Source organism: Eptatretus burgeri, chromosome 6 (genome assembly GCF_056783735.1).
Source record: "Eptatretus burgeri isolate ZD-2024b chromosome 6, Ebu_testis_v1, whole genome shotgun sequence".
NCBI classification, from domain to species: domain Eukaryota; kingdom Metazoa; phylum Chordata; class Myxini; order Myxiniformes; family Myxinidae; genus Eptatretus; species Eptatretus burgeri.
The window spans coordinates 95177761-95190302 of NC_140966.1; the positions used below are offsets into that span (position 1 = coordinate 95177761).

The 12542-nt window shown below is 41.3% G+C and overlaps 1 protein-coding gene across 6 annotated transcripts in view; it reads right to left on the bottom strand.

The window, feature by feature from the left end:
• The window catches only part of DPYD (dihydropyrimidine dehydrogenase), a 126149-nt gene that overhangs the window by 56702 nt on the left and 56905 nt on the right, over positions 1-12542 (bottom strand). For 5 of the 6 annotated variants that reach the window (XR_015059477.1, XM_085886278.1, XM_085886277.1 and 2 more), the window contains 7 exons: positions 12111-12194; positions 10616-10736; positions 10236-10355; positions 9252-9394; positions 6051-6224; positions 1834-1983; positions 1175-1315 (listed from right to left, as the gene is read on the bottom strand). Coding sequence is in view for 4 of the 6 variants with exons in the window: in XM_085886278.1 (XP_085742404.1) it covers positions 1175-1315; positions 1834-1983; positions 6051-6224; positions 9252-9394; positions 10236-10355; positions 10616-10736; positions 12111-12194 (933 nt within the window). In the remaining 2 variants the exon portion in view is untranslated. Of the gene's footprint in view, positions 1-1174; positions 1316-1833; positions 2001-6050; positions 6225-9251; positions 9395-10235; positions 10356-10615; positions 10737-12110; positions 12195-12542 lie in introns of those variants that run through there. The other variant, XR_015059478.1, reaches the window with a different exon arrangement.

The following is a 12542-nucleotide window of genomic DNA, read 5'->3' on the forward strand; positions in this document are numbered from 1 at the left end:
ATATGCACTCATGGGATTCCTGCAACAGCCAAACTGTGTGACTGTGGCCTCAACCAAACCGCAGACCATTTGGTCGAGGAATGCGACATACGCAGCAGCCCAGGTGGATGGATCAGCTTGCAGAGATGAACATCTGAAGCATGATGCTCTTGGTTATGAACTGCAGGCTTTACATCTTAATCTTGACAACCTTGATGCCACATGCAAGAAGACCCTGGGCCTCGCTAGACGATGAGGAGCAGTGGAACAGGCAGGACTTTTTTTTTTTTACATTAGAAATGAGACTTGTGACGGGATCTGATAGAGATGTTTAAGATAATGAAAGGGTATGGAAAAAAAATGCAGAATAATTTTTCAGCAGAATGGGTACTGACAGGTCAATGGGGGCACAGTTTAAAAATTAAGGAAGAGGAGAGTTAGGGATGGTAGTAAGGCAAAGGTCTTTCACGCAGAGTGATGAATGCATATAATGGTCTCCCTGCAAGGGTGGTGACAGTAAAGTCAGTAGATCATTTTAAAACCGAGTTGGATAGCTAACTTGAAATAGTGGGGAAAGGGTAGTACTGTACTCAGATGTTGGCAGATGATTACAAAGGCTTGATGGGCCTAATGACCTCCTCCTGCGTTTAAGTTCCTTCTGTATCCCTGTCAAGGGGTTTGGAAGCATTGCATTTACAAATTCATGAACCAGTTTTAATGGTTCTAAAATGAAACTTATTTCAAAACAAAACCAGCATTAATTTACTCATTTTATCTTTTTATTTATTTAAAAAAAACTCTCCAAATTCATGATACATAAGGCACAAGCATTTCCAGCCGGTTCAATATTGTTACTTGAAAGTGACTGAAACTGGCGTACCGGTGCAGTGCTTACAGGGGTGCTGCAGCTCAGAGATGTGTGTGATGTGCCCCCTCTCAAGGAAGTTATTCTAACTAAAATTTGGACAAAAAAAATTGATCTTCATGGTGTACCTTGATTAGTGGCCCCTCTCTGGCTGATGTTGGATTTACTGAGTCTGTCTTTTTTTTGTAACGTACAGTGTTGACATGGCTGTGCCTTGCATTTGTGCAGTTTTTACACATACTGAATAAACATGTCCGGTTGGCGGTATCAATTCATTCAGCTCATCCTTCATTGTTCACCAATTGATACGTATCAAAGAAAAGGGCTCACCTGGTATCCTGAGTCATTGCAGACCATGTAGCATTTTCCACAATTAATACACATCTCTTCACAGATCAGTGCTACCTTCTGCTGCGTATTGTCCAGCTCTGAGTAATGCCCGATATATTGTAGAGACTGGCCAATCACAGCCTGGAAAAAGAGGAGTCCTTATTAATCATAATTAGAAATAATGAACATACAAGCATTTTTATCTATTTCAATGGTTCCGAGGAAGAAACTACCTTAATTCCCTGCATGTCATCCTTTACCCCCTTTCCCCCTCCCTCCAACTACCCCACTCTTGATAAATCACATTTTTTTTCCTGCTATTGCCTCATTCTTCCATGAGCCTCGATTTTTAAAAATAAAAAACTCCAAATTGTTATAAACTGAAAGTAAGGACTTTAGCAATTTGTAACTGAATGATTAGTGACCGTCTTGATTATCAGCTGGGCTGTGTCTTGACCCTTTCTCGTAACAACTCTCCAAAACAGTGGGTCCACAACCTCGAGTATGGGTCCACGTCATTAGGACCACGACCTCAGTTCATGCATCCAAACAGTCAGTTAATCCTGCAATGTAATCTCACTTTCGAACTCGACCCATAATTTATAGCCTCACATATTTATATATATATATACACACACACACACACACACACACACAACCTTGACACTTGGTATTGTCTGTCGACGCTGCCATTGCAGATGGCGAGGCGGGCGAGGAGGAGATTCACAGTCTTCATTCAGTTGGCACTGTTTGTTCTCAGCGACAAGGTGCTTGTGCTCAGCTAAGTAAGGTCCAAAATGAGGAAGCACCTGTGTTGGACACATGACTGTTTGAGAAAATAATGTCAGACAACATCATGCTCAGTTGTGGAGGTCCAGGAGTCTAAAAGTGCAATTAGTGCACCTGCTCTCTCATTTGCAGACCACATTTTCACTTTGAGGATGGCATTACCATGGAACACTTTTCCTAACACAGGAAGCTGCTGATGACGTCATATTAAAGATAAGAGGAAGTGACAGAATGTGAGGTGCTGTATGCAGATGAACGAGTTGGTTTTTGAAATCCATTAGACTTCTGAGCCCATAAGTTAGTGATGCAATTCACAAGATCTGCAAACTTTCTGCAATATCAACATCCATTTTCATGTTTTTTGAAATCAAAAAAGAAAGAATTTTTTTTGAAATTCTCCTTATTTGTACATAATGTTGTGAGCACAATTGACTCGTAATGTCTGGGAAAAGGATCGCAGGTGATGGTGTTGGAAGTTCTCCTCCCACCTCATTACCCACATCTTTCTCGGGCTGCTCAAGCTGAATGTATTGGTAAGTACAGTCCAGTTACGTATTGCATTGTTTTTTGATGTTATTATCATTAAAAATTATTGTTGGATCACCTGGAATCTAGTTCCGGGGAGCTTATTGGATGGCGCATCGTCAGTCAGTCCGTCTGTTTGTCTGTCCGCAAACACTTGCAACTTCTTCTCTGAAACTACACAAAAAGATTTTTTGTAATGAAACTTGACCACAACGTTTATCACCCAGTGTGTACCAAAGTTTGTTCATGGCATTTAAAAAATAATAATAATAAATCGGTGCCGAAGGGAGTATACGGGAGTTACCCCCCAAAATATGTGTTTGCTTTCTTCTCTGACACTACGCATGCAATTTCGATGAAACTTGACCACAACCTTCATCATGCATGATGTACCAAAGCTTGTTTATTCTATTTTTAAAATTGGGGTTCTCCGGAGGTTTACGGAGGCTGTTAACCCCCAAAAGAGGTTATTGCCATAACATTGGTTCATTGGTACATTTTGCTGATTCCATACCAGGTTGACTTCCTTCTTGGTATCATCATTCGACCAGGTGAGCGCCCAGGGGTATTGCCCCCATTTTTACCTCCGCCACCGAAGGTGAAGGAGGTTATGTTTTCACCCCTTTCTGTCTGTCTGTATGTCTGCCTGTCTGTTCATCGCCTACAAGTCACAATTGTAAACCAATCATCATGAAACTTTACCAAGTTGTAGAGGTAGTCTCAACTGAGAAGCGTCCTGATTTTGAGTTCAAAGGTCAAAGATCATCTTTATGGGAAATTTTTTTAAATCGTCATTTTTCATTCGATTGACTTGAAATTTGAACAAGATTTGCACATTGTGTCAATTAATTGGGAAACCAACTATTTTTGAGGTCAAAAGGTTAAAGGTCAACTCAAGGTCTTACTTCTAAAATCATCAATTTTAATCTGAAAAATCATCAATTGTCATCCGATTGACTTGACAATTAAACATCAGTTGTATGGTGCATCACTGAATTGGAAAACCAACTATTTTGAGGTCAAAATGTCAAAGGTCAACTCAAGGTCAAACTTATAAAATCATCAATTTACATCTTATTAACTTGAAAGTTGAACAGGATTTGCATAGTCCATCACTGAATTTGGAAACCAACTATTTTTGAGGTCAAAAGGTCAAAGATCAACTCAAGGTCAAACTTCTAAAATCAATTTCAATCTGAAAAATCATCAATTTTCATCCGATTGACCTGAGCTTTGATTAAGATTGTCAACTTTAATCTTTGTGAAATGGATAATTTGATGTATCCGTGGCAACCTTTGGAGAGGTGGGTGGATTTTGCAAGTAACGTGCTCTGCAAGACGTCTTTTTCTGGTTATTCTGTCTGTTTGTCTGTTTTTCGCCTACAGGTCACAATTTTAAACTGATCTTCACAAAACTTCACCACATGGTAGAGTTTGTCATAAGGAAGAAGCCTATTGTTTTCACGTCAAAAGGTGAACATAGGCCAAAGATCAGCAATTTCGTTGAGATTTCTAAAATCAATTTTCATTCCATTGACTTGAAATTTGAAGAGGATTTATATTTAAGGTCACTGAATTCAACTCACCAATTATTTTTAAGGTCAACATCGACCAAAATGTTAACATAGGCCAAAGGTCAACAACTAAGGTAGTATTTCTAAAATCCTCAATTTTCATCCCATCAACGTTAAATTTGAAGATGATTTGCATATCAGGTCACTGAATTCAACCACCAAGTATTTTTGAGGTCAGCACAGGCGGAATTTCTAAAATCCTCAATTTTCATCCGATTCACTTGAAATATGAAGAGGAGTTGCATATTTGCTCATTCAATTCAACCACCAATAATTTTTGAGATAAAATTTGTTTTATATTATGGATTGTGCAAGTAACGTGCTCTGCACTCTGCACGGTGTCGTCTTCTTGTTTTATTGTTTGTTACTTACGAAAGCTTAAGATTTCGTAAGTATATTGATGACTTCCGTCATCTGTTTGTGTGTTTGTTTGTGTGTGTGTTTGTTTGTTTGTGTGTTTGTTTGTAGGCACGATAACTCGAGAACGGAAGAAGCTACCAATGTCAAATTACACCACGTGATTCAGGAGGGTGATGGCTAGCGCTGATTAGATTTTGGTCAAAATCGGTCAAAGGTCAAGGTCACAGTGAGGTCAAACATTCGATTTTATTATGGTTTGGTATAGAATCATCGTAGAAACTTCTGGTTTGCGTCGCTACCTTCTCTCGAGACAGCTTTTATTAGACAAAGTCAGAGGTCAAGTTGACGATTTCGTAAGTACCAGTCTATGACTGTTTGTTTGTTTGTTTGCCTGTGTGTAGGATATCTCAAAAAGTTGTGGATGGATCCATAAGGAATTTGGTGGACAGGTTCGGTGTATGACAAGGATGAACTGATTAGAATTTGATGAAGATCCTGATCAGGATCCTACTACTAGAATTTTTTAAGTGATTCTTCACCATTGAGAGATAGGGCCAAAAACGATACATACATAGCATGATATCTCAAAAAGTTGCGGACGGATCCGGACGAAACCTGGTGGACACGAAGTGTATGTGATAAGGAAGAAGCTATTCAATGTTGGTGAAGATTGGAATCCGGATCCAATATTTTTTTTAACTGATTCTCCACCATTGAGAGATTGGACTACACTAATATATAGCACGATATCTCAAAAAGTTGTGCAGGGATACAGATGAAACTTGGTGGACCAGTTGGGTGTTTGACCACGATGAATTGATTCGATTTTGGTGAAGATCCAAATTTGGATATGAGATTTGGAAAGGAAAATTATTGAATTTTTCAAGTGATTCTTTCACCATTGAGAGATATGGCAAAAAAATTATTTGTTGCATATCTCAAGAAGTTATGGACGGATTCAGAGGAAATTTGGTGCACACGATCGGGATGTGATTAGGAAGAATTGGTTCCATTTTGGTGAAGATCTGGATCCGCATCTGGATACGAGAATTATTTAATTATCAAAGTAATTCTTCACCATTGAGAGATAGGGCCAAAAAAATATAGAGCATGATATTTCAAAAATGTATTGGGCCCGATATGTTCTTGTGAATCAGGCATTACGTGGTGGAGGTATGCGCTCTACTGAGTGTCCTACTTCATTTATGGATTCGAATTTAAACATTTATCATGTGTGCACAATCATTATAATTTGTGCTATTACCAATATTCCAATGAAATACTCATAAATTGCGCGTTGGTGAGCAATGCTGCTGTCCAGCCTGAACCTCCATTGGAGCCATGTTGTAATTACCTTATTTAGGGCTGGTTTGATTAGCACTAGGTTTTCAGGGACACATCTCGGCCGTTAATCAAGGCATGATGGAGGATTTTTTTTAAAAGCACCAGAAAAGCCACCAATTACATAAATAAGCACATTGCTTAATGAGATAATTGTCATCAAAGACCAATCATTTTAAACAAACAAATATAAATATCATTTGCCAAATGTAGTTAACCTTTTGTTCCACTATCACATCTTTTTTATTGTTTGTTTGTTATTGTCCGACTCATCCTGATCCTTGTACCTTTCCATTAGAAAGACGAGGTAAAATTTTCCCACGCTGATGTGGAACCACTGGAGGACTCTGTCCCAACCACCCGGTCGGCAAGTCAAGGCTTTGCAGGTACAGCAAGCAGCGCAGGCCACAACACAGGTCCTCTATCAGGGTGAGGTCCTGGTTTTGTATGGCACTGCACACCTAATCCAAGGAAATGGGAAACTGACAACTTGGGGATGCAAAATATAGTCACTCGGTAATCTGAAAGAACTAAAAAGTAGCAGCCTTGAAACAACCAAAAAACATCAAAGAGATATCTACAGATTGCATCTCAAAAGACCATCTGAGGGTGCAATGGGTTCGTAAACCTAAGTGTGCCCATTAATGGGATCGACCACAGATCATTTGTTGGGGCATTGTTAACCAACATCGATTGGAGAGCTAGCCAATCTGGGTGAACAATTTCAGAACATTTATTTACATCCACCAAAAGAAGTAATTGAAATTGCTTCTGGTCTGGGATTTTGTTTGAATATTTTAACAACTTCGTTTCCTTTAATTACCTCCACCACCGAAGGTGGGTGGAGGTTATGTTTGTCTGCTTGGCTGTCTGGAAGCACGATATCTCAAAAAGTTGCGGAGGGATTTGGACGAAACTTGGTGGACAGGATGGGTGCATGACAAGGACGAATTGATTAGATTTTGGTGAGGATCTGGATCCAGCTACGTTTTTTATGTACAATGTCAAGGCTCGAATAAGAGCTAACACACAGAATGTATAACAAGGGGAGTAGGAGACAAGAGGGATGGGATAGGGAAGCAGAAAACAGTGGGGAATAGCCATATGAGGATATCTGTGGAAGGGAGTGGGATAGGGTGGGGTACATGGGGTAAACAAGATGGACACTACAGGGACTTTCAGGAAGGAAAGCAGGGAATTTGAAGGAGGGGGTTTGGGATGGATTAATGGGGGTAGAAAAGATAATGGATTTGGATGGGGGAAGACAAGAGATGGGGGTTGACAGCTGTTTTGAAGACCCATAGGGAAGAATGGGATTGAAGAGAGTGTGGGAGTTTGATCCAAAGGTGGGGGAAAAAAGGAATGAAAGAGTGAAGGTAAGCAGTGATTCTTGATTTTGGTAGTTTTACCAGAAGGGGGTTGCTGGCAGACCTTGAGCACCCTGCGCAAATATGGGGGGGGAGAGACAGGGAGCAGACAGAGCAGGGGGGCGAGGCCGGAGAGGAGACATTAGAAGATGGAAAGACCACCGACTTGCCTGCGTTGAGAGAGTGAGCGGCCCAAAGACTCAGCCTCATCGCGGGAGATACCAATGATCTTAAATGCCTTGGTTTTTGCAGCGTGAAGCCGAGAATAGTGAGAGGCGGGAGCATCAGCCCAGAAGGGAGAGCAGTACTCCATCATGCTGCAAATCAGGTGTATCATGCTCAGGTGTATCATATCATGCTCAGGTGTACCAAGGAAGGACTTTGCACGATGGAGGATGCCCAGTTGGCGACTGGCTTTGGAGGCCATCTTGGAGGTGTGGCTTTCCCAGGAAAGATCATGGCAGATAGTGAGGCCCAAAAGTTTGAATGAACAGATTTCTTGAAGAGGATTTTTGAGAAAGTATATGGGGGGTTTTCCTGACGTTCCTTTTGGAAAGACATAGTGAGAGCGTGAGATGTTGGGATTGAAAGACATGTTCCACATGTTGGACCAGCTTGTGATTTTATCCAGATCTGCAGAGAGTTAAGAAGCTGCTGCTTCCCGATCTGAGGGATGACAGATGCTACGGCAGAGGGTGGCATCATCAGCAAAGAGATAAAGAGGATTTTCCAGAGAGTCAGAGAGATCATTGATGAAAACCAGAAAAAGAACAGGGCCCAGAATGGTACCTTGAGGAACTCCAGCCTAGACAGGAAGAGGGGATGAAAGAACTCCATTAAGGGCCACATGTTGACAGCAACTTAAGAGGTAGTCTGCGAGCCATGAGTGGAGATGTTCTTGGATACCATAGGAAGAGAGTTTGGTGAGCAGGACAGGGTGCCAGATCATATCGAAAGCACGCGATATATGTCTCGGGATATAGCTCTGATTTTATATCTGGCATTGAGGATCTCCATCCATTGTTGGGAAAGCAGGAGCAGCAAGTCCAGGGTAGAGTGACCTGGTCTGAATCCAAATTGATGATCAGAAATCAGGCCATTGGAGAAGAGGAAGGATTTAATGTCTGAAGCGATGATGGATTCCATAACCTTGCTGATAATTGCGAGAAGGCTGATTGATCTGTAGTTGCAAGAATCTATTTTTGCACCTTTTTTGTGCAGGGCAGTGATGTTTGCTGATTTCAAGCAGATGGAAGATGACCTTAAGCAAATGAGAGGGTGAACAGAACAGAGACAGAGGGTGAGCAAGAGCAGAGAAGCAGATTTTTAGGACACGTGGGCTGATGCCATCTGGACCGGTTGCAGAATCTGAATCGAGGTTTGACAGCAAGCTCTCCACCTTGTCAGGAGAAAAGGACACAGAGTCCAGGAACAGCTGGGTGTGACTGGGTAAGGTGGGTATAGAAAGTGATGGGTTCGGGACACAAGATTTAGAAGCAAACACCGAGTTTAGGCATTCAGCCTTTTCACGTGCGGAGTCAGCTGTGAGAAAGGGGATGGAGCTACTAGAATTTTTAAAGTGATTCTTCACCATTAAGAGGTATGGCCAAAAATGATATGCAGCATGATATTTCAAATAGTTGTGAACGGATTATGAGAAAACTTTGTTTACGAGTTGGGTCGGTGACAAGAACAAGCAGATTCGATTTTGGTTAAGGTCCAGATTCAGATCCAGCCTATCAATGGAATACAAAACGTAAACTGTTCAGCCTGGTGGAGGTATGCGCTCTCTCGCATGCCGTTCTAAGTTTATTGTCTTCAACCAAATTTCAAAAGGAGAAACGATTCACAAAGCTTACATGCATTTGTTCACACGTACAAAAGCTATGATGAAGGTCCAACATCAGAAAAATCGGAATTGCCATTTGGATGAGTCAATGGAAAACGAAACACTTGTATGATTATTAAAAACCCTTGACTATTTTTGACTATCATGAGTTCATCTTTCTAAGAACATTGAGAACACCATTCAGAAATGGCACAAGTGCACTGATGTCAAGGAAAACAAATTGAAAAACAAAATTCTGTCTTTGCCAATATTGTGCAAACGATTCCACCGACCTGCAGTAGGGTCGCACCACATTTCAGGAAATTGAGTCCAGTCTCAGCGGAGTCTATGCCACCAGTGGCGAGAATGGGAAATCCGGGCAAGTAGCGAGCAATGGCTGACACTGCCCGCAATGCAATTGGACGGATTGCGTTACCTGCATGAAACGTTTGCATTAACTCCCTTTCTTGCACATCAACACAATTATTGGTGCAGCCGCTGCAGCTGCACGACAAGGTGTTACCCAGACACTGTGGCTGGGATCTTACTGCCCCCTGGTGTTGCATCATCCCATATAAATGGATCAATTGAAGTCCTTCCTCTATTTTTTTTCATTTTCATAAAAAAAATAACTTTACCTGTTTACGAGGGTCTACTACTTGTACTTCTTTAATGGCTCCAAACATTTCCACATTCGTGGTCTAGGTCTTTTACAAGCCAACTCGCCAGGCCTGATGTCCCTTGCCGATGAAAGTTGTCGACCTAAGTCCAGGCCATGAACCGGCTGTCCAGGCCTGACATTCAGCTGAAGGTGCCAGGAATTTAGACAGAGGAACGAGCTGAAGTGTTGTTGATAACTTGCTTACTCTTCACAGAGAACACCATGTGATCTTTAAAAACCACCCACTGTTAGCAGATAAAATACCCAGTTTAATGTCCATCGGCAGGATGACACACACATTTATGTATCCCCCTGCCTGCAGAACACCAGGATGACAGTTTATTGCTGGGCTGAGATTTAAACACAGGTGAGACAGCTCAGAGGTGAGTGCGCATACAGTACCTCTGGGCTATCCTGCCAGCAGTTGCGGGTGTTGAAGGGGAGAGGGGGAGGGAGGGGTTGATTTTGAGCCAGTCCAAACATAGTGCATCAAGGGAGAGGAGAGAGGAGAGGAGATGCTGTTAATTATTCTACCATATTTGCAAATGTAATAAATAAATACTACCTAATTGAATAAAAAGCACCATTCACACTTCGTGGAAACATTGAAAGATACCTGAGACCCCACCATATGTGGTTCTACTTTCCCGGCCCACAGCTGGCCAGGGAGAGCCATCTCCCTCAAGGTTCATGAGACCAGAAACCGTGTTTGTTGCTGTTACTCCATCAGCTCCACCTGAAGTGTCAAAGAAACGAAGAAGAGAGATGAAATTAAAAAAAAGACATTAAATATTTAGTCTGACGAGTTTCATTTTTGTTGAGTCTCAGACATATTTTGAATATCGAACACACATCTTCTGAAAGTCGCATGTACCATCAACAAAGCACCGATGCCTTATATTTCACTCTCGTTTTAAGTTGCCACCATCTTTATTGCCAAGTGTAATGTTTTGGACTGGAAAACTTTTTGTTTTGGAATGCATTCCTTAGTCTCACCTTCCTTAGCAGCCCGAGCTATAGCCACAATGTCTGTGATATTTGGTGTCATCTTGGCAAAGAATGGGATGGAAGTAGCCTCGCGAAGCCATCCACAGATGTGACGCACTATTTCTGGATCCTGCAATGCCCATGGGGTTTTACTTGTTGACAACCATTCCATACCATTTTGAAATATAAATAATATGGTGATGTATCTTGCATTTCCTAACGTTTCTCAACAACATTCAGAAGCACAAGGGCCTGCTGTGATCTTAGCACAAGTAAAATGATTAAATTTTTGTTGTTCTGCCACTCTCAGACAACCTGTGGTTAATATGACAACTTTGCAGAAGTCGTGAGTATACCCATCATCCAACCACCAAATTATGTATTTCGAATTCCAAACTGCAGGATTTACCAAACAAACTGGTTCGATGAAGAATTGTCATGAAATTTTTGAGCATTAGTTGGCCAGTAAGCTGCTCCCATCTGATTACATAGCCCATAATGCTGGTTTGAACACTGCTCCTGATGGTTTGTTTATTTATTTATTTATTCTTTTTTACTGCGTCCGAGGCTCGTGAAGGAGTTGTACCACAAATCACACACAAAGACACACACACACACACACACACACACACACACACACACACACACCAGACTTTGAATTTCCAACATTACAGCCACTAACTTTTCCCTTATATCGTCTAAAACATTCACCTTGTGATTTTCATTAACTTTGACCACGAAAAGAACATCTGGGTGGCATGAAGCTAATGAATTACGAAAACATCAAAGCATATTTCCTGAAATAGCTGAGTACCTTTCCCAAAGATTTCTACACCAGCAAGGAAATACCTTGAAAAATAGGTGAACTTATCATTACCTTCCCCGTGGTTTTTAATCCTCACGCGTGAAACGTCTTCATCGTCCTTGAGCTACTCTCATATGTACAGCAAGTTACTTGCAAATTTATATATTTGTTTGCAAATCAGGACTAAATGACATGAAACTAAATTTATTTGATTGAGAAATGACGTAACATAACATTTCCTTGCAAAAAAAAAAAAAAAGTGCTATTTTTTACCTTCATCACCGAACGTGGATGGAGGTTATCTTTTCACAGCTGTCTGTCTGTCTGCCTGTTTCTGTTTGGCTGTGTTTGTCTGTTTATTTGTGAACAGGAGATCTCAAAAAGTTGTGGATGGATTCGTCGAATGAAATGTGGTAGAGAGGTTGGGTACGTAACAAGGAGGACTTGTTTCAAATTTGGTGAAGATCTGAATCCGGTGGATGACTTGGTGGATGACTTGGTTAGGTCACAAGAACAAGCCGATTAAATTTTAGTACAGGTCTCAATCCAGATCCGACCAATCAGTGGGATACAAAAAGTAAGCTAATCAACCTGCTGGAGGTATGCGCTCCACAGAGTGCCCTTCTCGTTTGTTTTGATTTTGTCAGGAATCACGAATCAACCAAAGTACAAACTTCAATCGTTGCTTGGTATGCTCACCTGTCCACATGCAAGCCCCATGCCTCGCTCTCCCATTCCATGGGGACAGGAAAGGTTGAGTTCAAGGGCATCTGCACCAGCATCCTCGAGGAAGGCGGCAGAAAATGTAGTTGGAGAGGAGGGGATCGAAGAAAGAAAAAGTGCAGTACAGGTTGTCTTGAATGTCAATTATAAATCCATATTCTCAGCCACAATGACTCGCCGTGAGATGAAACATATCGAACAGCTTGACAACACTTATCTGGCATTTAATTAAAAGGACAGGATGACAGAAAAAAGCAATTAAGTGACAATAAATGCAGTCACACAAACTACATTGCATGCAGGCAGGTATATATACCTTCGCCAACTAAGGTGGGTGGAGGTTATGTTTTCACTCCTGCCTATTAATCTTTGAGCAGGATATCTCTAAAAGTCGTCGACGGATTTGGA